General features: G+C 44.3%; 1 protein-coding gene across 1 annotated transcript; it reads right to left on the bottom strand.

Annotated features, from left to right (window-relative positions):
• Positions 1–261: 261 nt before the first annotated feature.
• LOC147748586 (uncharacterized) lies at positions 262–1221 on the bottom strand. Its single transcript, XM_086936461.1, has one exon. It carries the CDS (start codon positions 1219–1221, stop codon positions 262–264), a length of 960 nt encoding a protein of 319 aa, XP_086792587.1.
• Positions 1222–23038: the final 21817 nt, after the last annotated feature.

Below are 23038 nucleotides of genomic sequence, written 5' to 3' on the forward strand. Positions count from 1 at the left end.
CTGGTACTTGCTGGTTCAGAGGAGTAAATGTCGATTTGGGTCTAAGGCCGGTATTTTGTTCAACTAGGTCAAGCGTATTAGACTCGTTCATTTTCGAGCTAGATGTTTTGAAGAAGAAGTGCAGCCGTATTTTCCTATAAAAACTTTCAAGCTCACACCTCAATTTGAACATATCGCCTGTATTGGTAGGAACAAAGCCCAGCCCTTTGTTCAAAACAGTGTTTTCAAGCGGTGTCAAAGTCCTCGAGCTTAGGTTCACTACTAGGTCGCAGCTCCTGTTGTCGGACCTGTCTTGTTGGGTTGAGGTGCCCAATTCACAGTTTGTTGACCTCTCCTTTTGCCGCGGTTCCTGCCTCGGCCCTGCCATAAAAAAGACTGGTCATAGTAGAATGACGGGTTTGGGGGATACATGGGCATGGGGTGGCCCATCGGTGGAGGGCCCATTGCGCCAGGATGATAGTTCCAAGGGCCTGGAGGCCACCACTGTCCCGGATGTGGGTACTGTTGTCCTCCCCTGCCTCTATTAGGTCTTCGTTGGAAACCCCCACCACGTGTCCCGGTGTTTGGGCCCATGTTGGAGTTCCCTTGATCACTGGAGTCCGAGTCCGAGCCAGAAGAAGAATAATTAGACCCGTATCTTCTCCCTTTGGAGTTGGTGGAAGGAGCTACATATGAGTCACTCAAGTAGGGATAAGCCAATTCCATGGAGAAACGTGCCAAGTCTTTTTTGAACTTCTCCACTTTATTAAGCAGAATGTTGTCATAATATTCTTTATTCGTTTTATTGGCATCTTCCAAATTCTTTTTGTAGATCACTGGCCGCACAGCTGCGTTGATCTGACCCTCCAAAATTTGGATCTCTATCAATAGGGCATCAGCTGTTTTCTTTGCTGTTTTAATGATTAAAACCAGCCAATCACGGGTACACCGCCATCCAATCAAAGCCCAGTTTTTCAAGAATTCTTTGTCTTTCAAAAAGAGTCTGGGTGTCGTAGTGACGATCAAGCCTGATGGTGCGCACTTGCCATGTAGGTACTCATTCATAATCACACCGTGTAATGAAATACGAGAGTGGTTCTTTTTCAGATTCAAAAGTTTAACCCAATCATCCTCTGTCGTGGGAGTAGAGGTGGAGGGTAAGTCATCTAATATGCTAGGGTTGTTACTTAGGATGGTATTAAGATCCTCATCGTCGAACGCTAAGCCACCAAAGTCCTCCATAGCGGGGAACCGCAACAGACAGAAAGCTAAATAGATAAAGTGGGTGAGCTAAATTACACTACAACATTAGTTGTGTGGTGCTAAATAGAAAAACAAAGACCCGCAGCCGAGGCTGCTCTATACACTATCACAACAAATCGTAAGAGAGGGTCCGAGGGAAGTGTTTAATGACCAAACAGGCTAATACCCCCTGTGTAACTACCTAAATAACAACAAAGCCTGTAGGTCGAGTGGAGCTGAGATGTGCCCATTAACACTGGTAAGAAATGCACGGGAAAATTTGAAAAAAGACTATCAACTGTTGCTGATTAAGTCCTATCAGCCCACCTGATGGCGGAGCCTCATCATCTAGGACTTCCAAAACCAGGTCTGTGTGCAATCACCCTGTTAGATATCAGTAATGCATCACAAGACCAAGGTATGGTTACCACAGTTGTAAGTCCTGATAGTGGGACTGATATGTGCAGTGCAAGAAATACAAAAAAGTGTGAAGTGCGTTAAAATGGCTATCAAGGCAAACAAAGACCTTTAATAGTGTTTGCCTGGACGTCAGGTTAAAAAACAGTGGAATGACAGTGTGAAAGAATCACTGTCTAACTTGCTTGGTAGAAGTCAAGACAAAGATCGAAGAAAGGGCCAACATGTTTCTGCCTTATTGTGTGGTATCACTGGCATTCGTCAGGGCCAAGCTATACTCTGCTACTGCAAGGGCACTGTAGTATGTGCTCAACTAAGAAAATAAAAAATAATTAGTGATCAATTTAGGAACCATCCTACCACATCTTCTCAGTTAGTGCTGTTGATGCGATAGGTCTTTCCTGTGTGAGAACAAAACGGAAAAAGGGCATTGTAGACATTGCATATGTATCATCCTCACAATTGAATCTGCAGCAAGAAAACATTAGAAGTTGCTGTAACACGTGCACACCCAGTGGAAATATGGCATTCTCTCAGACTAGACCATCACATCTCTGTGATAGTCACATATAAATGTTTAGTACATCACGAAAAGAATATACATTCAAGGGTTTGACACTTACCCATCAATTTATGGGAAGTGGACCTCACCTCACCCGGCAACTGCTCGGACGAATAAGGCACCGCTCTAAACGTACAAAGACAAACTCAATGATAGATGCGTGTCTTGAGGATATGGCCTCAGTGTACTGTTTCATAAACCCACCTATTTTCTAATCTGTCTACAACAGGTAACCCACCGGTGTCTCTGATGGCTGCATCGGACGAATGAGGTATCTATTCCCCTTCGATTATATCCCAAGGGGTACTATATAGTTGTCCCTCTCATCTGGTAAATAATATGAAAGGCAAAAACCATGACTATGTTTCTCCTTTATGGGCCCGCAGCTGTGCATAAGATCAGGGCCGCTGGCTCTAGGTGGGAGTACCCTCAGAATAACCTTTCTGGAGTTCAAAAGGACAATGATCAACATAGAGGGTTGCCAATGTTTGTGTTTATATTGTAGCATTTGCTGTGCATTCAAGGACAGAGGTAAAATGCCAGGCAACGTCTTGGAAACGTGCTTCTTGTTTTGTTTTTTAACATGGAGTCTGATGTTTACTTTCCCCTTCTCCTACTGCAAAGTGAGTGAATTTTGCAACTAAGTGACATCTCTCTGGGGGTAAACAGAGTGTGAAAAGAAAAGGCTGCAGTATGTCAATTTTTTCACTACACAACAAAAATCTAATTTGTGTATATTAACTTCACAAATATTTCAAAATATATGAGCAACAAAGTAAGAGCAAAGGAGGTATATATTTTTTTTCTACTTCTGAATTGTGATGGATACAAAGATTTTAATAAGATAGAAACCAGCCAAGAAAATGTAACTGTTAACGTGCACATGCTATTGTTTGTGTGCCAAGTGAATTTAGCAGTAACGCTGCATGCCCGATGCAAATTTAATGGCCATTTCAAGAGAACTTTTAAATGGAACATGTGCTCTCTGGAATTGGCAGTGCCCTGCCACACAGTGCTCTTCAAAACACACCACTTGACACACACTACAACAATTGTATTCTCCTGCAGAATGAATGTAACTCATTTGCTACACTTGCTACAAATCCTACAACTTCAGTGACATAACATTGATGGCAGCACCCCACTCTGAAAATTGTTCCCACGCTACTACATGAGATTTGTTTGATTTTCCTGTTGAAACACTCTACTAAGCCATCAGTGAGGGAGTGAGATTCCGATGTGTTGCTTTAATGGATCTTGAGGCATTTATGTCATTCAGCCATAAGTTGTGACGTAAAATTGGTTCCCCTATCTGTTACAATCTCTTCTGGAATCCCACTCTGGCAAAAAAGCCAAGGAATATCACCTTGTATGCCGATGACACACAAATCATCGTGCCATTGGACGAACTATCTACCAAAGTGGAACTTAACCTCAAACACTGCCTGACTGAAGTATTCCGATGGATGGACAATAACCACTTGAAGTGCAATTCGAGTAAAACGGAGATCCTCCCGATTGGCACAAATATCTCCTTCTGTCCAGCACTTTGGTGGCCGGACAATTCCGTCGCCCCCCCTCAGACAGTTTCGTCTGCCAGGAATCTCGGCGTTACCTTTGACTCCGATCTCTCCTTTGATCAGCATGCCAGAACCGTCGCAGGCAAATGCTTCAGAACAATCAGATCCCTGAGAAAGTTCTTTGACTTTCTCTCCATCGATGCCAGAAAGACGGTGACAGTTGCACTCATAATCTCGCGACTGGATTACTGCAACGGCTTGCTCGCAGGAGTCAAAAAGAGCACCACCCAAAAACTGCAGAGCGTACTTCACACAGCCGCCCGTCTTGTTCTGGGTCTACCCCGCAGATCCTCTATCTCCGCAGCGCTTCGTTCACTTCACTGGCTCCCACTTCACAAAAGGATTCTCTTCAAAATCCTTATCACAGCCTTTCGTGCCTACAACAAAACTGGCCCTAAATACCTCAACAAGCGCTTTCCCCATTACGTGACCAGCCGTTACCTTCGTTCAACCAATGACAACCTCATCCTTCTACCTAAATACAATCTGAAAACGAAGGGTGAGAAGACCCTCAGTTTCCTTGCAACTAAAGCGTGGAACAAACTGCCCAAAACCCTCAGACAACAAACCCAGGAAAAATCCTTTCGAAAGCTCCTAAAGACATGGATCTTTAATCTCCCGGACGATTACTCCAAAGCTTCCATCTAATCCTCTTGGACTGGTTCACACAGGTTTCCTAGCGCGAACGTCGCGCTCTAGAAATACCCCACAAATATCACAAAAATAGTTCAAAGGAACCTATAGTGTCCATGCCCATTCTCAGAAGGGGACTTTGACTTGTAAAGGCTGCAGTGCACCCCCCCCCCCCCCCCCACAGAGCTCCTTACCTGGCATTTAGGACATATCCTTCAATGTTTTGCAGCCTCACTGTGCATCCTAGGCTAAAGGAAACACTTCGCTATGAGTTTTTGTCTTCTCAGATCCTTGATGCATACAGTTATACCACTGGGCTATGAAGACTACAGCCTACTTGGAAGGTTTGGACATTAACACATATTGTATTCTAATGCCTTTTGTTTGAGACACTATCTAGTAAACAAATCCATCTACCCACTGAAATTGTGAACATGTTGGGGCCGGATCAGTTTTGCCTTCCTTCATGGCCCTATCCAATGCCCATTGTAGTGTGTAATTATGTTTTTGTTCCTGTCTGAACAGGGATCACGTTGTCACTTCAGCAAGAAAATAAAGCTCACGTAGCTATTTATCTGAAGGGGTCCTTTGACAATGACCGTAAGAACTGAAGGATATCCCTATTAAAGATGGGGGCTCTCCAACCTTTTCCGTAATAAGAGCTACTTCTGTTAGAAAAAAAATCATCATGAGCTACTAACACGCATTATCAGTGACCACTTCAGACAGTATTCCATCAGTGCCCACTGCATTACTATCACTGGATTACTAGCAGTGATCACCTCAGTGATCAGGCAACAATGCATATAAAAAAAACTTTAAGAATGTACATTTTTAATCCATCTACAGATCATAGCAGTCAACTACACAATGACCCCCGGGACCTTTGAAAGAACATCAGTAATAAAAAGCCTTATTTTTCAGCAAACATTAGCTTATCAGTTCTGAAAATGCATCCATTTTATTTTTAAATACACCCTTTTCAATTGTGGAAACATCCCTGTTTTAACCAAACAAAAGCTTTTCATTTTCTTGGATGTGCCACACCTAGGGGAGTTGCTCATTGGTAGTTGCAGAGCTGCCCTTAACTCCAGATCTACTTGTTGATTAACTCTGATCTAAGACAACAGTTTCAGGCAGTTAAGAAGAACCCAGTGACTGATTGTAACAGGTACCCGTCAATAATGAAAAGAACACTCGTAGTCAGGAATGCCTTTTTATAGCTATGGATACAGGTAATGGGCACACAGACTTCTCTCTTCCTGGTTTTGGGCTGATTACCGTCAGTCGACAACCACTATCCATCAATCCCTTGTAACATTGTCGTTTCACATTTACTTTTTTGGACAAAAAGTTATGTATACATTTTTTTAGTTCTCTATAATCAGTACTCACTAAGGTGACATCTCTTAGTTCGGGTTTATTCATTCGGGCATAGTTGTGCAATATGTCCCTATTTCCCACAGCCAAAGCACTGGGAACCCAGAACGAGTTTGGGGGGGACATAGGGCACACAGGGGTTACTGGATCCCACTGTGGGGTTGGGTTCATTTACCACTTATGTCTTGCCGCTTGTCCTACTATGGCACAGCAGAATGGATTTTTTACACCAGTATCATATTTGCCTCTCAGGATAACGAGAGAGAGCAGTCCAAAGCATCTGACTGAGGTAGTGTAGGAGGTCGAGACTTTGAACTTAACAATGACACAGTGAATGTTCAGCTAAGGTGCTTTTCTTTGTGAAAAGAAAAGTACTTTAATTACTACAAAATGTAGACACAGTACATAAATAAGGGGGTAGCACTTCTTGGATGATCACAATAGAATCTCTGAAGTCTTTTACTCAGTGAAAAGGCAAAACTCTGATTTAACTGCAGGTGCAGACCAATATAGCTAGAACAGTGCAGCTTTCCTACAGTCTGTGACCTGTAGGTCTGTCCTCACTCTTGGTTAGGCAGCCCAGTTATGCTGGTTTGCACTGTTCTTGTAGGTGCCACCAATCGGTTCATCATCATCAAAACCACTTTATTTGATTAATAAAAAACATAAAAGTACAATACAAATTCAATTCAATTTCATTTTATTGTTTGTTTAATAAAAATTGTTACAATGTTCGAACAAGATAAAAAATTAAAATTTTTTAAAATTAATAAAAATACTAAATGTTCTGTCCCAGAAAGGGACAACTCTGGTCGTATTACTTCCATTAAAACGTATTGTACAAATCCTTAACAAAGTTTTCAGTATTTGTCCTTTCTACCACCGCAGGCTTTTTTCCTTGGGCCACTATTTATACTGGGCGTTAGATACCTTTATCAGTTCAATTTCTTGTATCAGTTTTGTTACCTTGGTCATGAATTTACTCCCCGGCATGCCAAGATGGGTGATGTTCCTCCTAGCCAGCTTGTCACTGCTTGCCGGCAGGTGCGGATCTTTAATGTATTGAAGATGGCCCGTAGGTGCCGTCTTCTTAAAGCTAGTAAAGCTGGACATGCGCATAGCAAATGCATCAAAGTTTCCTTCTGGTATCCACACAGTCTACAGTTGGAACTTTCGACTTGATGTTTCCAGGAGGGCCTTAAATCCTTTGAGTGATGCATGTCCATTCGATAATCTATAAAAGCTTTTAAAGCTTTTTTTAGGTGTTGACTATAATGTGAGGCTAAGTATCCTTGTGGTTTTTGGTGGGTGTAAGTATTGACTACTTTCCAGGCGTGGCACCGTTTTGTTAGTTATTTTATCTTCTAACAAGGAAATCTTTTTTGCTGACCCGTTGGCTACTTTACAGAAGTGCACTTGGTCTGGTTTTTTTTTTCCATTCTTCTCGTAGGTCCAGTGTGGTCAAACTGGTACTAAGGTAACTTCCCCATAGAGTGGTGTTGGGCTGGTTTTCCTGATAATTTATTTCCTTCCAGCGGATGTTATCCATTGACTCGCTTGGGGCAAAACGGATTTTGTGACACAGTTTTGCAAACATGGACATTGACCGGAATTTTTGGTTCTGTAAGCCAAATTCAAGGCGGACTTGGGCGGGCGCGGCTGAGTGCGGCAGATTAAACACTACTTTGTAGATTTTATTTTGTAGGTTATTTAAAATTATTGCCTCCCCTCCTAGCCACGTAGTTAACCCATATGACAAAGTAGGTATGATTTGTGCGGCCATTACTTTTAATAGATGGGTATAATTTGGGCTGGCAACTTTTTGTTGCAGTTGCCTGTACGCGTAGATTAGTGATTGCGCCTTCCCTTTTAGTGCCAGAATGTGCTTCTTTTTTGTATTCCCTTGCTCAAGGGTCATCCCCAAATACTTGTATGAGTCCTGTTCTTCTATAACTGAATTGTTGATTGACCAATTGAAATTCAATTTCTTCCCCTCCACTAGCCGAAGCACTTTTGTTTTTTCTTTGCTCAGCTCCAGATTTTCTTGTGCTAAGTAAGACAATAGCGTATTTACTAAGCGTTGCAGACCTATTGGTGTTTTGCTTAGTAGTACTACGTCGTCTGCATACTGCAAAATTGGAACTGGAACGTTGCCGAGTTTCGGGGCATGACTCTATTGTTTCTAGATTGCGTCCGATGTCTGCTAGGTATAAGTTAAAAAGGCTGGGGGCTAGGACACAATCTTGTTTTAAGCCGTCCTGGGTGTTGATTTTTTTTGTTAGGCTGGTCCCGTTCCCTTGTTTTACCTTTGCCCGTGTTTCGCTGTACAGGCTGATTATTGTGTTTGTTAAATTGTCTGGCAGCCCCCATTTTCTTAACTTACTCCAAAGTCTTGGCCTACTTACGCGGTCGAAAGCTGATTTTATATCGACAAAACACCTGTATAGTCGTTGGTTCTATTTTTTGGCGTTCTCCATTAGCAGACCCAAGGTGGTCAGATTTGTGGTTGTCCCCATCCCTTGTCTAAAGCCAATTTGGAACCTAGGGATTATATTGATGGATTTTACCCAGTCCTGTAGCTCTTCCAGCAGGCACAAAGCATAAAGCTTGGCTTCAACGTCGATTAAGAGAATCAATCTGTAGTTCCCTGGATGTTTTCGATTACCTTTCTTGTGAATGATGTTTCCTTTCCATGAAGCAGGTATGTTTCCCTTTATAAAAATGTGATTGAATAACACTGTTAAGTGTTCGGCCCAAAAGACCGTTTGGTCCAGGAGACACCTCTGCTTTTAGTTTTTGAATTAGCATGTTTAATTGGGCGCGGGTAGTCAGAATGTCTTGGTAAAGAGCGTTTTTTTCAGGGTTAGCATTGTCGTTCATTCTATCACTAGCACATGTGACTTTTAGATTGTAATGTTTGGTGTTAGTTGATGGACCTAGATTATTTTCGTTTCTATGTAGTTCCTTTTTTTAATAGAGGTTCTTCACATAATCCCCCCAAGCCTTGACACTGATTCCGGGGTCCTTTTGCAGTACTGCGCCTGAGTTTAGTTCATTAATGATGGCCCAAAAGTATTGGGAGATTGCTTTTTTGCTTGTAAAACAGTAGTTTTTCCCATATCGATTCTTTATATTGTGCCGTCGCCATCCATAGCTTTTTCCGGTATTTTTTTCTCATGCTTCCAATGTCTTTATTGTTTAAGTTGTGTCCCTGTGCAGCCGATGATTTTTGTTGGGTTTTTAGTACCCTGGCTAGTTTTCTCTTTCCAAGTTTTAGTTCGGAGTTAAACCATGGTGCTGACTTTCCTTTTCTGTCTCTTTTCACCCCTGACAGGACTGAGTGCTTTTCCTTCAGGTCCTCCCATACATTTTCCCAGTTGTTCACGGGGTCTCCATGTTCTAAGCTCCCGAGCTTAGTCACAAAGTTACTGGCTGTGAATTGGATGTTCTTTGTTTCTCCTCCCCTCCACTTTATTTTCCGGAGGTTAAATTTTTCTGGTTGTTTCTATAGCGAGCATCGTTTTTCAGCTCTTGGAACTGCGATGATCATCTGTATAGTTTGGGGAAAGTGATCACTTTCCAAACGCTGTACTATTGAGTATTCCACTATAGAATCTATTATACTAGCACTTACAATTGTGAAGTCTGTAGTGGATTTAACCTTTCCGCTCATGTAGGTGGGTGCCGGCAAAGAGTGGCCTTTTTTTTTACTATTTAGGACTGTTAGGTCCATTGATTTTATATTGCACCATGGAACTTGTTTGTGCCCATGTGCTACTCTTTTTTCCCTGTTGGGTCTGCCCTTGTCGGAGCTGAGTAGGTTGCAGTTGAAGTCTCCCGATATTATCATCGAGCTTGGTTTATTGGTTTTTTTTTAGGGTTTTAATGAGTTTGATTAATATTCCCATTTTTTCATTTTTTACTTCTCGGTCTGGACTTATGTAAATATTTAACAATAGAAGTTGGTAATGAGACTTTATTGTAATTTTTGTAGCTTGAACCCAGTTTAGCCCGACATCCAGTTCCTCTTGGTCCCAGTTACATTTTTTTGAAACAAAGGTTGTTAGGCCGCCTCGTGGGTGCCCATGTTTTGACAGCCTCTCTGCGAGTATGTGATAGTCTGTGAAGCCTGGAATTCCTAGGTGGGTCGAGTTCCAGGTCTCTTGTAGAAGTATTATATCTTGTTCACCAAAAAAAGATTGAGTTTTGTAGTCCTGCTCCATACTACTAAACCTGTGCACATTCCATGAGCATATTTTGATCGTTCCCGTACAATACATATATCAACGTACACTACATAATAAAAACATCTAAAATGAAAATCATCAATCACTATGGGCGACCTAAAAAGAAAAATATTACAGGGACAAATTTCATTACATCACCTACAAGCCCTAGCATCAAGTAGTTCATATATATATAGCGGTAAATCACCCCAATAAAAACAAGTCACAGTTAAAAATGCCAGCATAAAAACTATAAAAAAGCTAAACATGTAGGCACAGTGGATCCGCTTTAAATATTTATCATAGGGTGCTGTTTTTTCCTAAGTCTAACAGCTGCGTCTAGGAAACTTGCAATGTTAAAAATCTCCCATGGATCATTCAGCAATGAAGATATAGCAAAGTGGGTTTTACCTGTATAAAACCTTTTTCCCCTTAAAATAGGAATTAAAAACCTCCTACGAATAACATTGTAATGCTCACAGAACATTATAAAATGCATAGAGCTAGATGTAGGTAATAGCAAATTACCGAATGGTAAATACCGAATTTTACCGATTTGGTATTTACTAATCGGTAATTGCTTTGTAGGAAGAAAAATCGGTAAAAATACCGAATCGGTAACATTCGGTAATTACCGATTCGGTAATTGCCAAATCAGTATTTGCCATTGATTCCTATGGGCCTTCAAGCCCATAGGATTCAATAGCAAATACCGATTCGGTAATTACCGAATCGGTAGAAATACCGAATTTCCAAGGGGGACAGGGTGTCTTTTACCGAATCTGTAAATTTACCGAATCGGTAAATATACTGATTCTGTCATTTTCTAGCCCCCTACATTACAATACCCAAATACTGGTCGCCGTTACCGACTGGTATTTGGGCTCCTACATCTGGCCCATAGTGTCTTGATTCGAAAAATTGTCACAAATGCAAGGACCTATATCACACACCCAACTCCAGCCTTGCTGATAACCTAAAAAGCAATGAATTAAATTAAAATGAAACCTAGTTAAAAGCAGGCGGTGGAAGGGCTTTGTGACAATTTTCAGGTAAGGTTCAATATGAGAAGAGGTTTTTAACAAAAAATGGGTTTTTACTGAGTGTTTCGTGAGCTCAGTTTCCCCTCTCTCCGCCATCACTAGATTCAGAAAATGTGTTCTTACCCTGGCGAAATCATCTTTTTTTATTTTGTTCAGGAAATCCTATAGATCTGGCCGCCCTAGTTTATTCAAGGTATGCTTGATATAATATAACCACGGGATACGGTTGGCTCGCTCCAGAGCGACACAGCCTCTAATGATTTTGTGATTCAGAGTTAACTCTGGTTTAAGCCATGTCTTAAGCCAACAAACCACTGGTGCCAACCTCAATAAGTTTGATACGTATCTAACACCTGTCTCCTGATGTATCAGAAAAGTTGAGGTAGATTGAGGGACCAACAGGAGGGTACGTAAAAACTTATTTTCTACTGTCTGTACTCCCTCTGATGGTTTGTAACCCCAAATGGATGATCCATTCAATGCAATGGCTATACATTTAGACCTATAGATGTCGAGCAAAGCTTCAATCGGCTTGGCCCCTAAACGCTGTGCAAAACTATGTACTGTGGCCATAGACCTTGCCATTGCATTTATTTTTGCTTTCTGTTGGGGAACCCATGAGCCACTCTCATCAAATAGTACCCTCAGATAGGTAAAAGAGGTCACCCTGGTCAGCTCTACACCTTCACAATAAAATTATTTGGATCCTTTATATTTCTTCTGGCCCATAGTCATAGTATGTGATTTAGCTATCTTGACCACTAGGTCCAGTGATTTCATACAGGCCCCAAAGGAATCCAAAAGCCTCTGGAGCCCTAAACCTGTACGGGCTAATAAAACAGCATCATCCGCATATAGGAGCACAGGGATAGCCCTGTCCCCTACTCTCGGGTATAAGCTGGCCAAGTCTAAAAACTTTCCTAGGTTGTTTATATAGAAAGTAAAAAACAATGGGTCTAAAATACATCCTTGACGCCCACCTCTCCCAGATTTAAAGTGTCATGTGCAATTACCTTCTTGGTTGACCCTCACCCTTGCAGAGAGATCCCTGTGTAAGTCAGCCAAGAAGTAAATTAGACTTGAGTCTATGCCCATGTCGAGTAAAATAAACCAAAGTTTAGATCTGTTCACTAGGTCGAATGCAGAGGAGAGGTCCATAAAAGCCAACTGTAATGTCCCTGTACTTTAATTGCAAGAAAATGTAGACACAGTACATAAATAAGGGGGTAGCACTTCTGGGATATTCACAATAGAATCTATAGAGTCTTTTACACAGTGAAAAGGCATAACTCTGAATTAACTGCAGGTGAAGAACAATATGGCTAGAACAGTGCAGCTTTCCTACAGTCTGTGACCTGTAGGCCAGTCCTCACTCTTGGTTAGGCAGGTCAGTTATGTGGGCTTGAACTGTTCTAGTAGGTGCCACCAATCAGTTCTGTTTAACAAATTAACAGACCATGTTCTCAAGTGTTGCTGTTACCTGAGAGTTGATGTGCACTTGAGTTGTCTCAGTGCATATATGTAGTTGTGGTTCAGCAAGGAGCGAGCAGGAGCACATGGGTCACTGGGGCTTGCCTAAGTGGCCTTCCTACTTTCCTCTTCATCGGTCATTGGCAGCTCGCTGAAGGGCACAAAGTCCCTAGAGCATGCAGAGGGGAATTATCTTTCTCCAACCCATGGTCTGAGATGCAGATTTCAAGCACAGTGAAGAGAGAGTCAATAGAGGTCATTTGGCTTCCTTGTGGTAGTCGCAGCTTCAGGTACTCAGGTGAATCTCTTTGATGACAAATGTGATCCTTGGTTGAATAGGAAGATCACGAGCTCCACAGGTTCATGAAGGTCTGCTATGGCATTTTCTTGAGTAAACTGTTTTTTCTGGGCTCTTCTTCCCTCATCCAGACGTTGTGGATGCGTTCATCTACAGGCAGGCAGGTCCTGTGGGACAAGACTCTCTCCTTTCTCCTCTGAGCAGGCAGTCAGGCTCCTACGTCTTAGGTGTCCAGCAAAATATCCAGTTTCAGGCGAGGTCCCATTGCCTATAGCTATCAGCAATTATAGATTTAGATCACAGCAACTCTTTGAGTATTCTGTGGAGTACCCCCATCCTTGGTCAGTGAAGCTGCTTGCAACGGGTACCAAGTTGGAATGTTTTCATCACACCTTTATGTACAGTTTTCAGACAAGGGTTGTTGATCCACTGTTCAGGAAACGGTTTCAGGTAGTTCTTTTCAGAGCTTCATGTTCCTGGTGCAGCACTGACAATTCTCTGTGTAAGGTGATGGTTCTCATATCAGGTAGTTATGATGCTGGCTCCAAGCAGGAGTACTCAATACATGTGCACAATGAAGTGTGAAGCTCTGCACTTGACTGTCATCAGAGCTTCCAGAGAGGCCACTCAGAGAAAGACCAAAGGCTCAATGTCCTGTCTAGAAACTCCTCTCTCTCACTAACATCTGAATCTGCTGACTTACCAATGGTAAGTTCCCAGGGAAAACCCATCAGCAAGCCCTTGCTAAATAGAGCACATTGACTATCTAGGGGCCACCCTGTCTCCATCACTTCACACGTCTTGTCTCCAGCTGAGAAAGGCAGGCAAGGCACTTCCACTCTCGGGGAGGTTGCTCCAATACCACCTTCTTATGCCACGTCAAAGCCAAGAGAAATCCAAAATGGATCCCTGTGCCTTTAGCATACATACACTACTAGCACAGAGTCCTGCTAGCAGGCACCAAGCACACAACACACGCCGGATTCTCACATATGAATGTCAGCACTGGGTCTGGGCATGGCACGAGTGGAACTTTACCCAAGAAGGCTGTTCAGCATTGTGCTCAGTTTTGGGGCTGGAAAAACTCCTGAACCAATGCTATTGATTCAAAATGTGTATGCCGCCACCGCTGCTCACAGCAACACAACAAGATGATGGATGGAGTACTGAAACTTTTCAAACACTCACTCCCAGTCACAGATCTGGGTTTAATCCATTGTTCTTTTGCTCCCCCATGCCACCCCAGTTCGGGACTCCGCCATAGGCAAATTAGTCTTGACCCTGCTCTCCTTGGGAACAGTCCAGCCGGAACTGGAAACAATTTAGAAAAGGGGGTGGTGATGAACAGAGTGTCTGAGTTAAGCAGACCACTCTTACCCAGTCCAAAGATCAGGGCTTGATCCATCACCGTTATTTATCTCACTGCCCCATCCCGGCTCAGAACCTGGCTATATGCAAATCAGTCTGTCCCTGGCCCAGTGCATCATGGGAACAGGGCAGACTAAACTACCAAGCCAATTCTTCACCAGAAAGGAGACAAGCTACCGGGGACCGGTTTCTGGCATTTCAGCCTTCTTCGGCCCGGCTTGCTTGAATCCTGATGGAGCAGTGAGAAAGGGACTCATGTCTGAGTATACCCTGCCACACCTATAGTGGCCAAAAACGATTTAGAAAAGGGGGTGGTGATGAACAGAGTGTCTGAGTTAAGCAGACCACTCTTACCCAGTCCAAAGATCAGGGCTTGATCCATCACCGTTATTTATCTCACTGCCCCATCCCGGCTCAGAACCTGGCTATATGCAAATCAGTCTGTCCCTGGCCCAGTGCATCATGGGAACAGGGCAGACTAAACTACCAAGCCAATTCTTCACCAGAAAGGAGACAAGCTACCGGGGACCGGTTTCTGGCATTTCAGCCTTCTTCGGCCCGGCTTGCTTGAATCCTGATGGAGCAGTGAGAAAGGGACTCATGTCTGAGTATACCCTGCCACACCTATAGTGGCCAAAAACGATTTAGAAAAGGGGGTGGTGATGAACAGAGTGTCTGAGTTAAGCAGACCACTCTTACCCAGTCCAAAGATCAGGGCTTGATCCATCATCGTTATTTATCTCACTGCCCCATCCCGGCTCAGAACCTGGCTATATGCAAATCAGTCTGTCCCTGGCCCAGTGCATCATGGGAACAGGGCAGACTAAACTACCAAGCCAATTCTTCACCAGAAAGGAGACAAGCTACCGGGGACCGGTTTCTGGCATTTCGGCCTTCTTCGGCCCGGCTTGCTTGAATCCTGATGGAGCAGTGAGAAAGGGACTCATGTCTGAGTATACCCTGCCACACCTATAGTGGCCAAAAACGATTTAGAAAAGGGGGTGGTGATGAACAGAGTGTCTGAGTTAAGCAGACCACTCTTACCCAGTCCAAAGATCAGGGCTTGATCCATCACCGTTATTTATCTCACTGCCCCATCCCGGCTCAGAACCTGGCTATATGCAAATCAGTCTGTCCCTGGCCCAGTGCATCATGGGAACAGGGCAGACTAAACTACCAAGCCAATTCTTCACCAGAAAGGAGACAAGCTACCGGGGACCGGTTTCTGGCATTTCAGCCTTCTTCGGCCCGGCTTGCTTGAATCCTGATGGAGCAGTGAGAAAGGGACTCATGTCTGAGTATACCCTGCCACACCTATAGTGGCCAAAAACGATTTAGAAAAGGGGGTGGTGATGAACAGAGTGTCTGAGTTAAGCAGACCACTCTTACCCAGTCCAAAGATCAGGGCTTGATCCATCACCGTTATTTATCTCACTGCCCCATCCCGGCTCAGAACCTGGCTATATGCAAATCAGTCTGTCCCTGGCCCAGTGCATCATGGGAACAGGGCAGACTAAACTACCAAGCCAATTCTTCACCAGAAAGGAGACAAGCTACCGGGGACCGGTTTCTGGCATTTCAGCCTTCTTCGGCCCGGCTTGCTTGAATCCTGATGGAGCAGTGTGAGTATACCCTGCCACACCTATAGTGGCCAAAAACGATTTAGAAAAGGGGGTGGTGATGAACAGAGTGTCTGAGTTAAGCAGACCACTCTTACCCAGTCCAAAGATCAGGGCTTGATCCATCACCGTTATTTATCTCACTGCCCCATCCCGGCTCAGAACCTGGCTATATGCAAATCAGTCTGTCCCTGGCCCAGTGCATCATGGGAACAGGGCAGACTAAACTACCAAGCCAATTCTTCACCAGAAAGGAGACAAGCTACCGGGGACCGGTTTCTGGCATTTCAGCCTTCTTCGGCCCGGCTTGCTTGAATCCTGATGGAGCAGTGAGAAAGGGACTCATGTCCTCATGTCTGAGTATACCCTGCCACACCTATAGTGGCCAAAAACGATTTAGAAAAGTGGGTGTTTGGTTTGCCCTGTTCCCATCATGGACTGGGACAGGAACAGACTAATTTGCATACAGCCAGGTTCTGAAACTGGGATGGTGCAGTGAGCTAAAAAACGGTGTTGGATCTAGCCCTGATCTCTTGACTGGGTGAGAGCTTTCTGCTTAATTCAGAGACTCTGTCCCTCACCACCCCTTGTTGTAAATATTTTTGTCCACCCTAAGCGTGGAAGGGTATTCTCAGATGTGAGACCCTTGCTCATTGCACCATCAGGATTCAAGCAAACCGTGCCGAAGACGGCTGTAATGCCAGAAACCGGTCCCCGGGAGCTTGTTTCCTTCCCAGTGTAAGAATTGGCTTTTGTAGTTTGGTTTGCCCTGTTCCCATCATGCACTGGGACAGGAACAGACTAAATTGCATACAGCCAGGTTCTGAAACTGGGATGGTGCAGTGAGCTAAAAAACGGTGTTGGATCTAGCCCTGATCTCTTGACTGGGTGAGAGCTTTCTGCTTAATTCAGAGACTCTGTCCCTCACCACCCCTTGTTGTAAATATTTTTGTCCACCCTAAGCGTGGAAGGGTATTCTCAGATGTGAGACCCTTGCTCATTGCACCATCAGGATTCAAGCAAACCGGGCCGAAGACGGCTGTAATGCCAGAAACCGGTCCCCGGGAGCTTGTTTCCTTCCCAGTGTAAGAATTGGCTTTTGTAGTTTGGTTTGCCCTGTTCCCATCATGCACTGGGACAGGAACAGACTAATTTGCACACAGCCAGGTTCTGAAACTGGGATGGTGCAGTGAGCTAAAAAACGGTGTTGGATCTAGCCCTGATCTCTTGACTGGGTGAGAGCTTTCTGCTTAATTCAGAGACTCTGTCCCTCACCACCCCTTGTTGTAAATATTTTTGTCCACCCTAAGCGTGGAAGGGTATTCTCAGATGTGAGACCCTTGCTCATTGCACCATCAGGATTCAAGCAAACCGTGCCGAAGACGGCTGTAATGCCAGAAACCGGTCCCCGGGAGCTTGTTTCCTTCCCAGTGTAAGAATTGGCTTTTGTAGTTTGGTTTGCCCTGTTCCCATCATGCACTGGGACAGGAACAGACTAATTTGCATACAGCCAGGTTCTGAAATTGGGATGGTGCAGTGAGCTAAAAAACGGTGTTGGATCTAGCCCTGATCTCTTGACTGGGTGAGAGCTTTCTGCTTAATTCAGAGACTCTGTCCCTCACCACCCCTTGTTGTAAATATTTTTGTCCACCCTAAGCGTGGAAGGGTATTCTCAGATGTGAGACCCTTGCTCATTGCACCATCAGGATTCAAGCAAACCGGGCCGAAGACGGCTGTAATGCCAGAAACCGGTCCCCGGGAGCTTGTTTCCTTCCCAGTGTAAGAATTGGCTTTTGTAGTTTGGTTTGCCCTGTTCCCATCATGCACTGGGCCAGGTTCTGAAACTGGGATGGTGCAGTGAGCTAAAAAACGGTGTTGGATCTAGCCCTGATCTCTTGACTGGGTGAGAGCTTTCTGCTTAATTCAGAGACTCTGTCCCTCACCACCCCTTGTTGTAAATATTTTTGTCCACCCTAAGCGTGGAAGGGTATTCTCAGATGTGAGACCCTTGCTCATTGCACCATCAGGATTCAAGCAAACCGGCTCCGAAGACGGCTGTAATGCCAGAAACCGGTCCCCGGGAGCTTGTTTCCTTCCCAGTGTAAGAATTGGCTTTTGTAGTTTGGTTTGCCCTGTTCCCATCATGCACTGGGACAGGAACAGACTAATTTGCATACAGCCAGGTTCTGAAACTGGGATGGTGCAGTGAGCTAAAAAACGGTGTTGGATCTAGCCCTGATCTCTTGACTGGGTGAGAGCTTTCTGCTTAATTCAGAGACTCTGTCCCTCACCACCCCTTGTTGTAAATATGAACTGGAAACAAGCATCCTAGGACCAGTTTCGGGGTATCACCCCTCATCAGCCAGGCTAGCTTGAATCCAGTGACGCAGTGAGCAAGGGTTCCACGTCTGGGCATTCACTGTCAACTTAGGGTGAACATAGGAACACAAGATGATGGACGGAGTGTTGAAACTTTTCAAACACTCAACCCCAGTCACAGATCAAGGTTTAATCCATTGTTCATTTGCTCACCATCCCACCCCAGTTTGGACCCAGACATATACAAATAAGTCTTGACCCTGCTCCCTATGGGAACAGTTAAGCTCAAACTGCCAGGGAAACAAAGATCCTGGGACCGATTTCAACGTATCCCCCCCCTTATCAGCCAGGCTAGCTTGAATCCAGTGGCACAGTGAGCACGAGACCTACGTCTGGGCATACCCTTCCCACTTAGGACAACAAAAGCAAAAAGAACAAATGATAGAAGGAATACTGAACAAATCAAACATTCACCCCCCAGTCACAAATCTGGGTTTAATTCATAGTTTTTTTGCTAACAACGCCACTTCAGTTTGCTGTGGTGTATGAGCAAAAGAACAATGAATTTAAACCAAATCTCTTGACTGGGGGGTGAATATGTGATTTACTCAACATTCCGTCTATCCTTGCTACAGTGCCTGAATAAGGGCGGTATCTCGGGCCTGGCTCTGAAATGTCTGAAGTCCTTCCTGACTGAACGCAGCTTTCAGGTTAGACAGGGAGCACACTACTCCAAGGATTTTAAACTAGAGCAGGGAGTGCCTCAGGGCTCTGCCTTGAGCCCTACCCTGTTCAACCTGTACGTAACACCGCTGGCGGAAATAGCGCAGGGTTTTGGTGTGGAGGTAGTCTCCTACGCCGACGACACCCAATTGGTGATCTCCCTGTCACGGGCACCTGACGTGGCTGCCTCTAACTTCAGAGCATGCATGCAGGAGCTTCCCTCCTGGATGGCTAAGAACTGCCTGAAGTTGAATAGCGACATGGCGGAGGTGCTTGGGGTAGGGGGTGATCTGGCGGGTTGGACGTCGGCGTGGTGGCCTTGTAATCTTGCCCCGACACCTATACCATGTACCCAGGCAAAAAATCTAGGGGTGTGACTCGATCCCACTCTTTCCTATGAAGTGCACACCAGGCGCGTAGTAGGGAAATGTTTTGGAGTCCTTAAATGCCTCCGCAAAACAATGGATCTCCTGCCGATAGAGGCACGAAAGACGCTGATACATGCCCTTATTACATCTCGTATGGATTACAGCAACATACTCTATTTGGGTGCCACTGCTAAATGTTTTAGTAGACTGCAGGTCATGCAGAATGCTGCTGCACGACTTGTTCTCATGCAGCCAAGGCGGGCTGCCTCTAAAAGAGCCCTCGATATCCTGCACTGGCTCCCAATAAGGAAAAGAGTAATGTTTAAAGTACTCTGCACCTGCCACCGTATCACCAAGGGATCTGGTCCCGCCTACTTGAGGGATCTCGTTACTAGCTATGTACCAGGGAGATCCCTGAGATCAATTGGGACCGGTCTGTTAACAGTACAGAGGGTAAAGATAGTCAGAATGGGGGGCAGATCCTTCCGGGTTCTGGCAGCCCAGAATTGGAATAAACTCCCGCTAAAACTCCGGATGGAGACCTCTGAAGCAAAGTTCAGAAAGGGACTTAAAGCCCACCTATTCGCTTGCTAATCCTGCAGCTGCCGTGCAATGCAGGCTGGGTTGCCTCCTCCTCTCTCACTACAGCGCGGGGACACGCCGAGATGGCATAACCAGGCGCTTTACAAAATTCATTATTAATATTAATATTATTTTTTGTTACGGTAGCACTTTTTGCCCTAAGTGGGATGGGTATGCCCAGACATAGGTCCTTTGCTCGCTGAGCCACTGGATTCAAGCTAGCCTGGCTGATGAGTAGTGAAACCCCAAAACCTATTCCAGGACGCTTGTTTCCGGCCCAGTGAGGACCCAGCTTGGTAGTTCAGGCTGGACTGACAGATGAGGAGCAGAGTAAAGACTGGGTTCAAAATGCAGTGAGGTACTGAGCAAAAGAACGATGGATTTAACCCAGATCTCTAGACTAGGGGTGAATGTTTGATTTATTCAGCATTCCATCCATGATTTTTTGCCGTACCACTCCACACTGCACATGTTCCTACGGGCACAAACAGGAGTCTTTTTCTACCAGAAGGGTGTGTTTTTGGTACTCCCCATTTAATATCAAGCCAGACTCTGGGTGTCAGGTCAATGTTGTTTCTGGGCTCATTGTGCATGTAGGAGTTAATGGGTACAAAGGCCAATAGAAAGTCACAATAACAGATTCACTCACTGTTAAGTGACTTTGGGCAGGGACATTCCTGTGACGATAAACCCCTTCCTATATTCTTTTCTGGTATTGTTTTCCTGATACATTAGCAAAATCAAGTCTCTGATTCTTCTGCGGGTCGGATTCAAGACTTTGGAAGGGGGTATACGATGTTCTCAGATCAAGAGGAAGTTACCCTTCCTCTATTCTTCATAGAGGCTTTCTGGTAAGAGGCAAGGTCCACAAACCCAGCAGGAGCAGGGTTTGAGTCTTGTGTCATCCACCATTGCATCAATGGAGGTAATGCCTCCAAGAACTGCTCATTACTATTTTATCTCACATGGCTTATTTAGTGGTACTCACAGTACTAAGCCATTTGTCCATAAGCTTCTTTATTTGGTTGAGTAAGTCAACAGGAGTTCTGCATGTTTTAACCTTATTGTACAGAACTGTTGGAGTCTCTCATCCCATCCTTTCCAGGACAGCCTTTTTAATATCTTCATAGGAGCTGATTCTTTTGGGATTAGCATCCTGATATGCTGCTTGCATCCTGCACCTAACAAGGTCCTTGGATCTGGAAAGTTTGATGTAAATTCTGCTAATCTTCTTGGGCATGTTGCTGATGATGTTGTATTGTCTGAACTAAGGCTGGCCAACAGCCAGTTTTTATATTGGTGCCTCCTTTGGTGGATTCACATTATCCCTCTTATCACACCACTGTGAATATATCCACCAAAATGACACCACAGTCAGCCAAGATGGAGTTAAGTCTAGTTCTTTAATTTAATCCATTCACATATAATAAAAAGTCAAACTGGAATCAGTTGATATTGCAAAATCTCAGTACCCCCTTTGGTCTACCTAGTGTCCACATAAGTAAGCAACATTTTTATGTTTCCAATGTTTTCTTCCTCTTTCTTATTTCTTCATAAAATGGGTAGAGATAGAATGTTCCTGTCAGAACTCCTTTTGTGAAATATATTCCCTCTCCTTGAGCATTATACCTCCTCAGGCTTCTCTTCCCCACTTTATTTGTCCAATGGTGAACATTGGGGATCCTTATATCCACTTTCCTCCAGTTCTATAATTGGATATAAGATAACCCAAAAGGATGAAATGGGTCATGCAATGGTCTGGACTGGCCATCTGCTGCTTTCTGCTTCAGGTCTGAGAGGCTATCTTTATGACGTGGAAATACCCTCTTCCTTTTTTCTCCTCCCCTCCTAACTATTCTATCATTGACTGGTCTCTCTGACAGTTCTCTTTCCAGAAGCATAGAGCTTTTTGATTGGTGCAGTCAGTCTCTTTCTGGATGCTTGCCACACACCCTTGAAAAGCCAAGCCCGCCCTCCTCCTTGTATCGCAGTACATGATGGTTAGGGAAAGCATGCTGACTACCCAGAGTTTCGGCCTCCTCTGCTTTTATGCAGCCAAGTGCCTCTGCACTGCCCTGTTCCACTTGCTTAAGTGTGCAATGGGTCCGCAAGCCTGAGTCTCTCATGTATTGAGGAGAAACTGTGTATGTGTGAAGAGCATTTTTTGGCATGAAAAGGAGAACTCCCACCCGCCCACCGTTTAACTCTGTCTTACTGTCCCCAGAGGTCACACTCACAGTATTGGATGTGCAATATAGCAGAACATGGAGACAGCTCTTTCGAGATGCTGGCTGAAAAATGTCACACGACCCAACCATTCCAACATGTCATCCATCCTGTTTACAAGAGGTGCATCTGATAATGAAGTCAAATACGCTTTCCCAAAATAGGGTATACATAACTGTCTTATTTGTTTTTGAGGTGTGAAGACAATAAATTGACATGGGATCTGAGAGGGTGTGATCCCAGCCCGGTCTAGGAAAAGGCTTGTGAACCTGCTTCAACCTTTTATAACTCTGCCTACTTATTTGAGCTTATTGGAGCTCTGACTCCAGTGTGCCTTGCAGGGATACCTACACCTAGAACCACACCAAGCACTGAAAAGCTCTCTGGACTTTTTTTTAGTAACTCCTAGAACTTGTCTTGTCTGCACGGCTAGGTGGATTGGGGTAAGGTGGCATTTTTCCAGCTAGTAGCCGTGCTTGGTCTCTGCCGTTTGTTCAATTTCATTACAAGACAGGAGGCTACATTATGCATTAATCTTTGAATGCAGTCACAAGCAGCCACACTACATCATAAACAAAACAGTTCTAGATAATCAGCAATAGTTAATCAAAACAATAAGCATATTTTGTGAACTGCAGGCTCAGTCCTGTGGTATCCATTGGTGTTATAAACAGACAACAGATAGAGGCTCTATATATATGGTTAAGGTGATTAATCCATAGAAAAAGTGTTTCTTTGATCACTAATAAAATTGGCACCAGTGAGTGAATCTGCACAACATGGCATTTCCAAAACAAAGGTGGTATGGTCCCTTTGGAAATGTATTTTCTTAAAGATTGTTGCTCAGGTGAGGGTTTAGGGGTTTGCAGCTTGGTCAAAGACCTTGTTCTGCACCTTGACTTGCAGCATTAGGACACAGTACTAGGTGAAGAGCATGGTCTAATTCCATGCTTTTACCCGAAGTCTTCTTAACACAGACTTTGCTTGTGCCCTGCAGACTTTG

The sequence above is a fragment of the Lissotriton vulgaris genome, chromosome 1_1, assembly GCF_964263255.1.
Source record: "Lissotriton vulgaris chromosome 1_1, aLisVul1.2, whole genome shotgun sequence".
NCBI lineage: Eukaryota > Metazoa > Chordata > Amphibia > Caudata > Salamandridae > Lissotriton > Lissotriton vulgaris.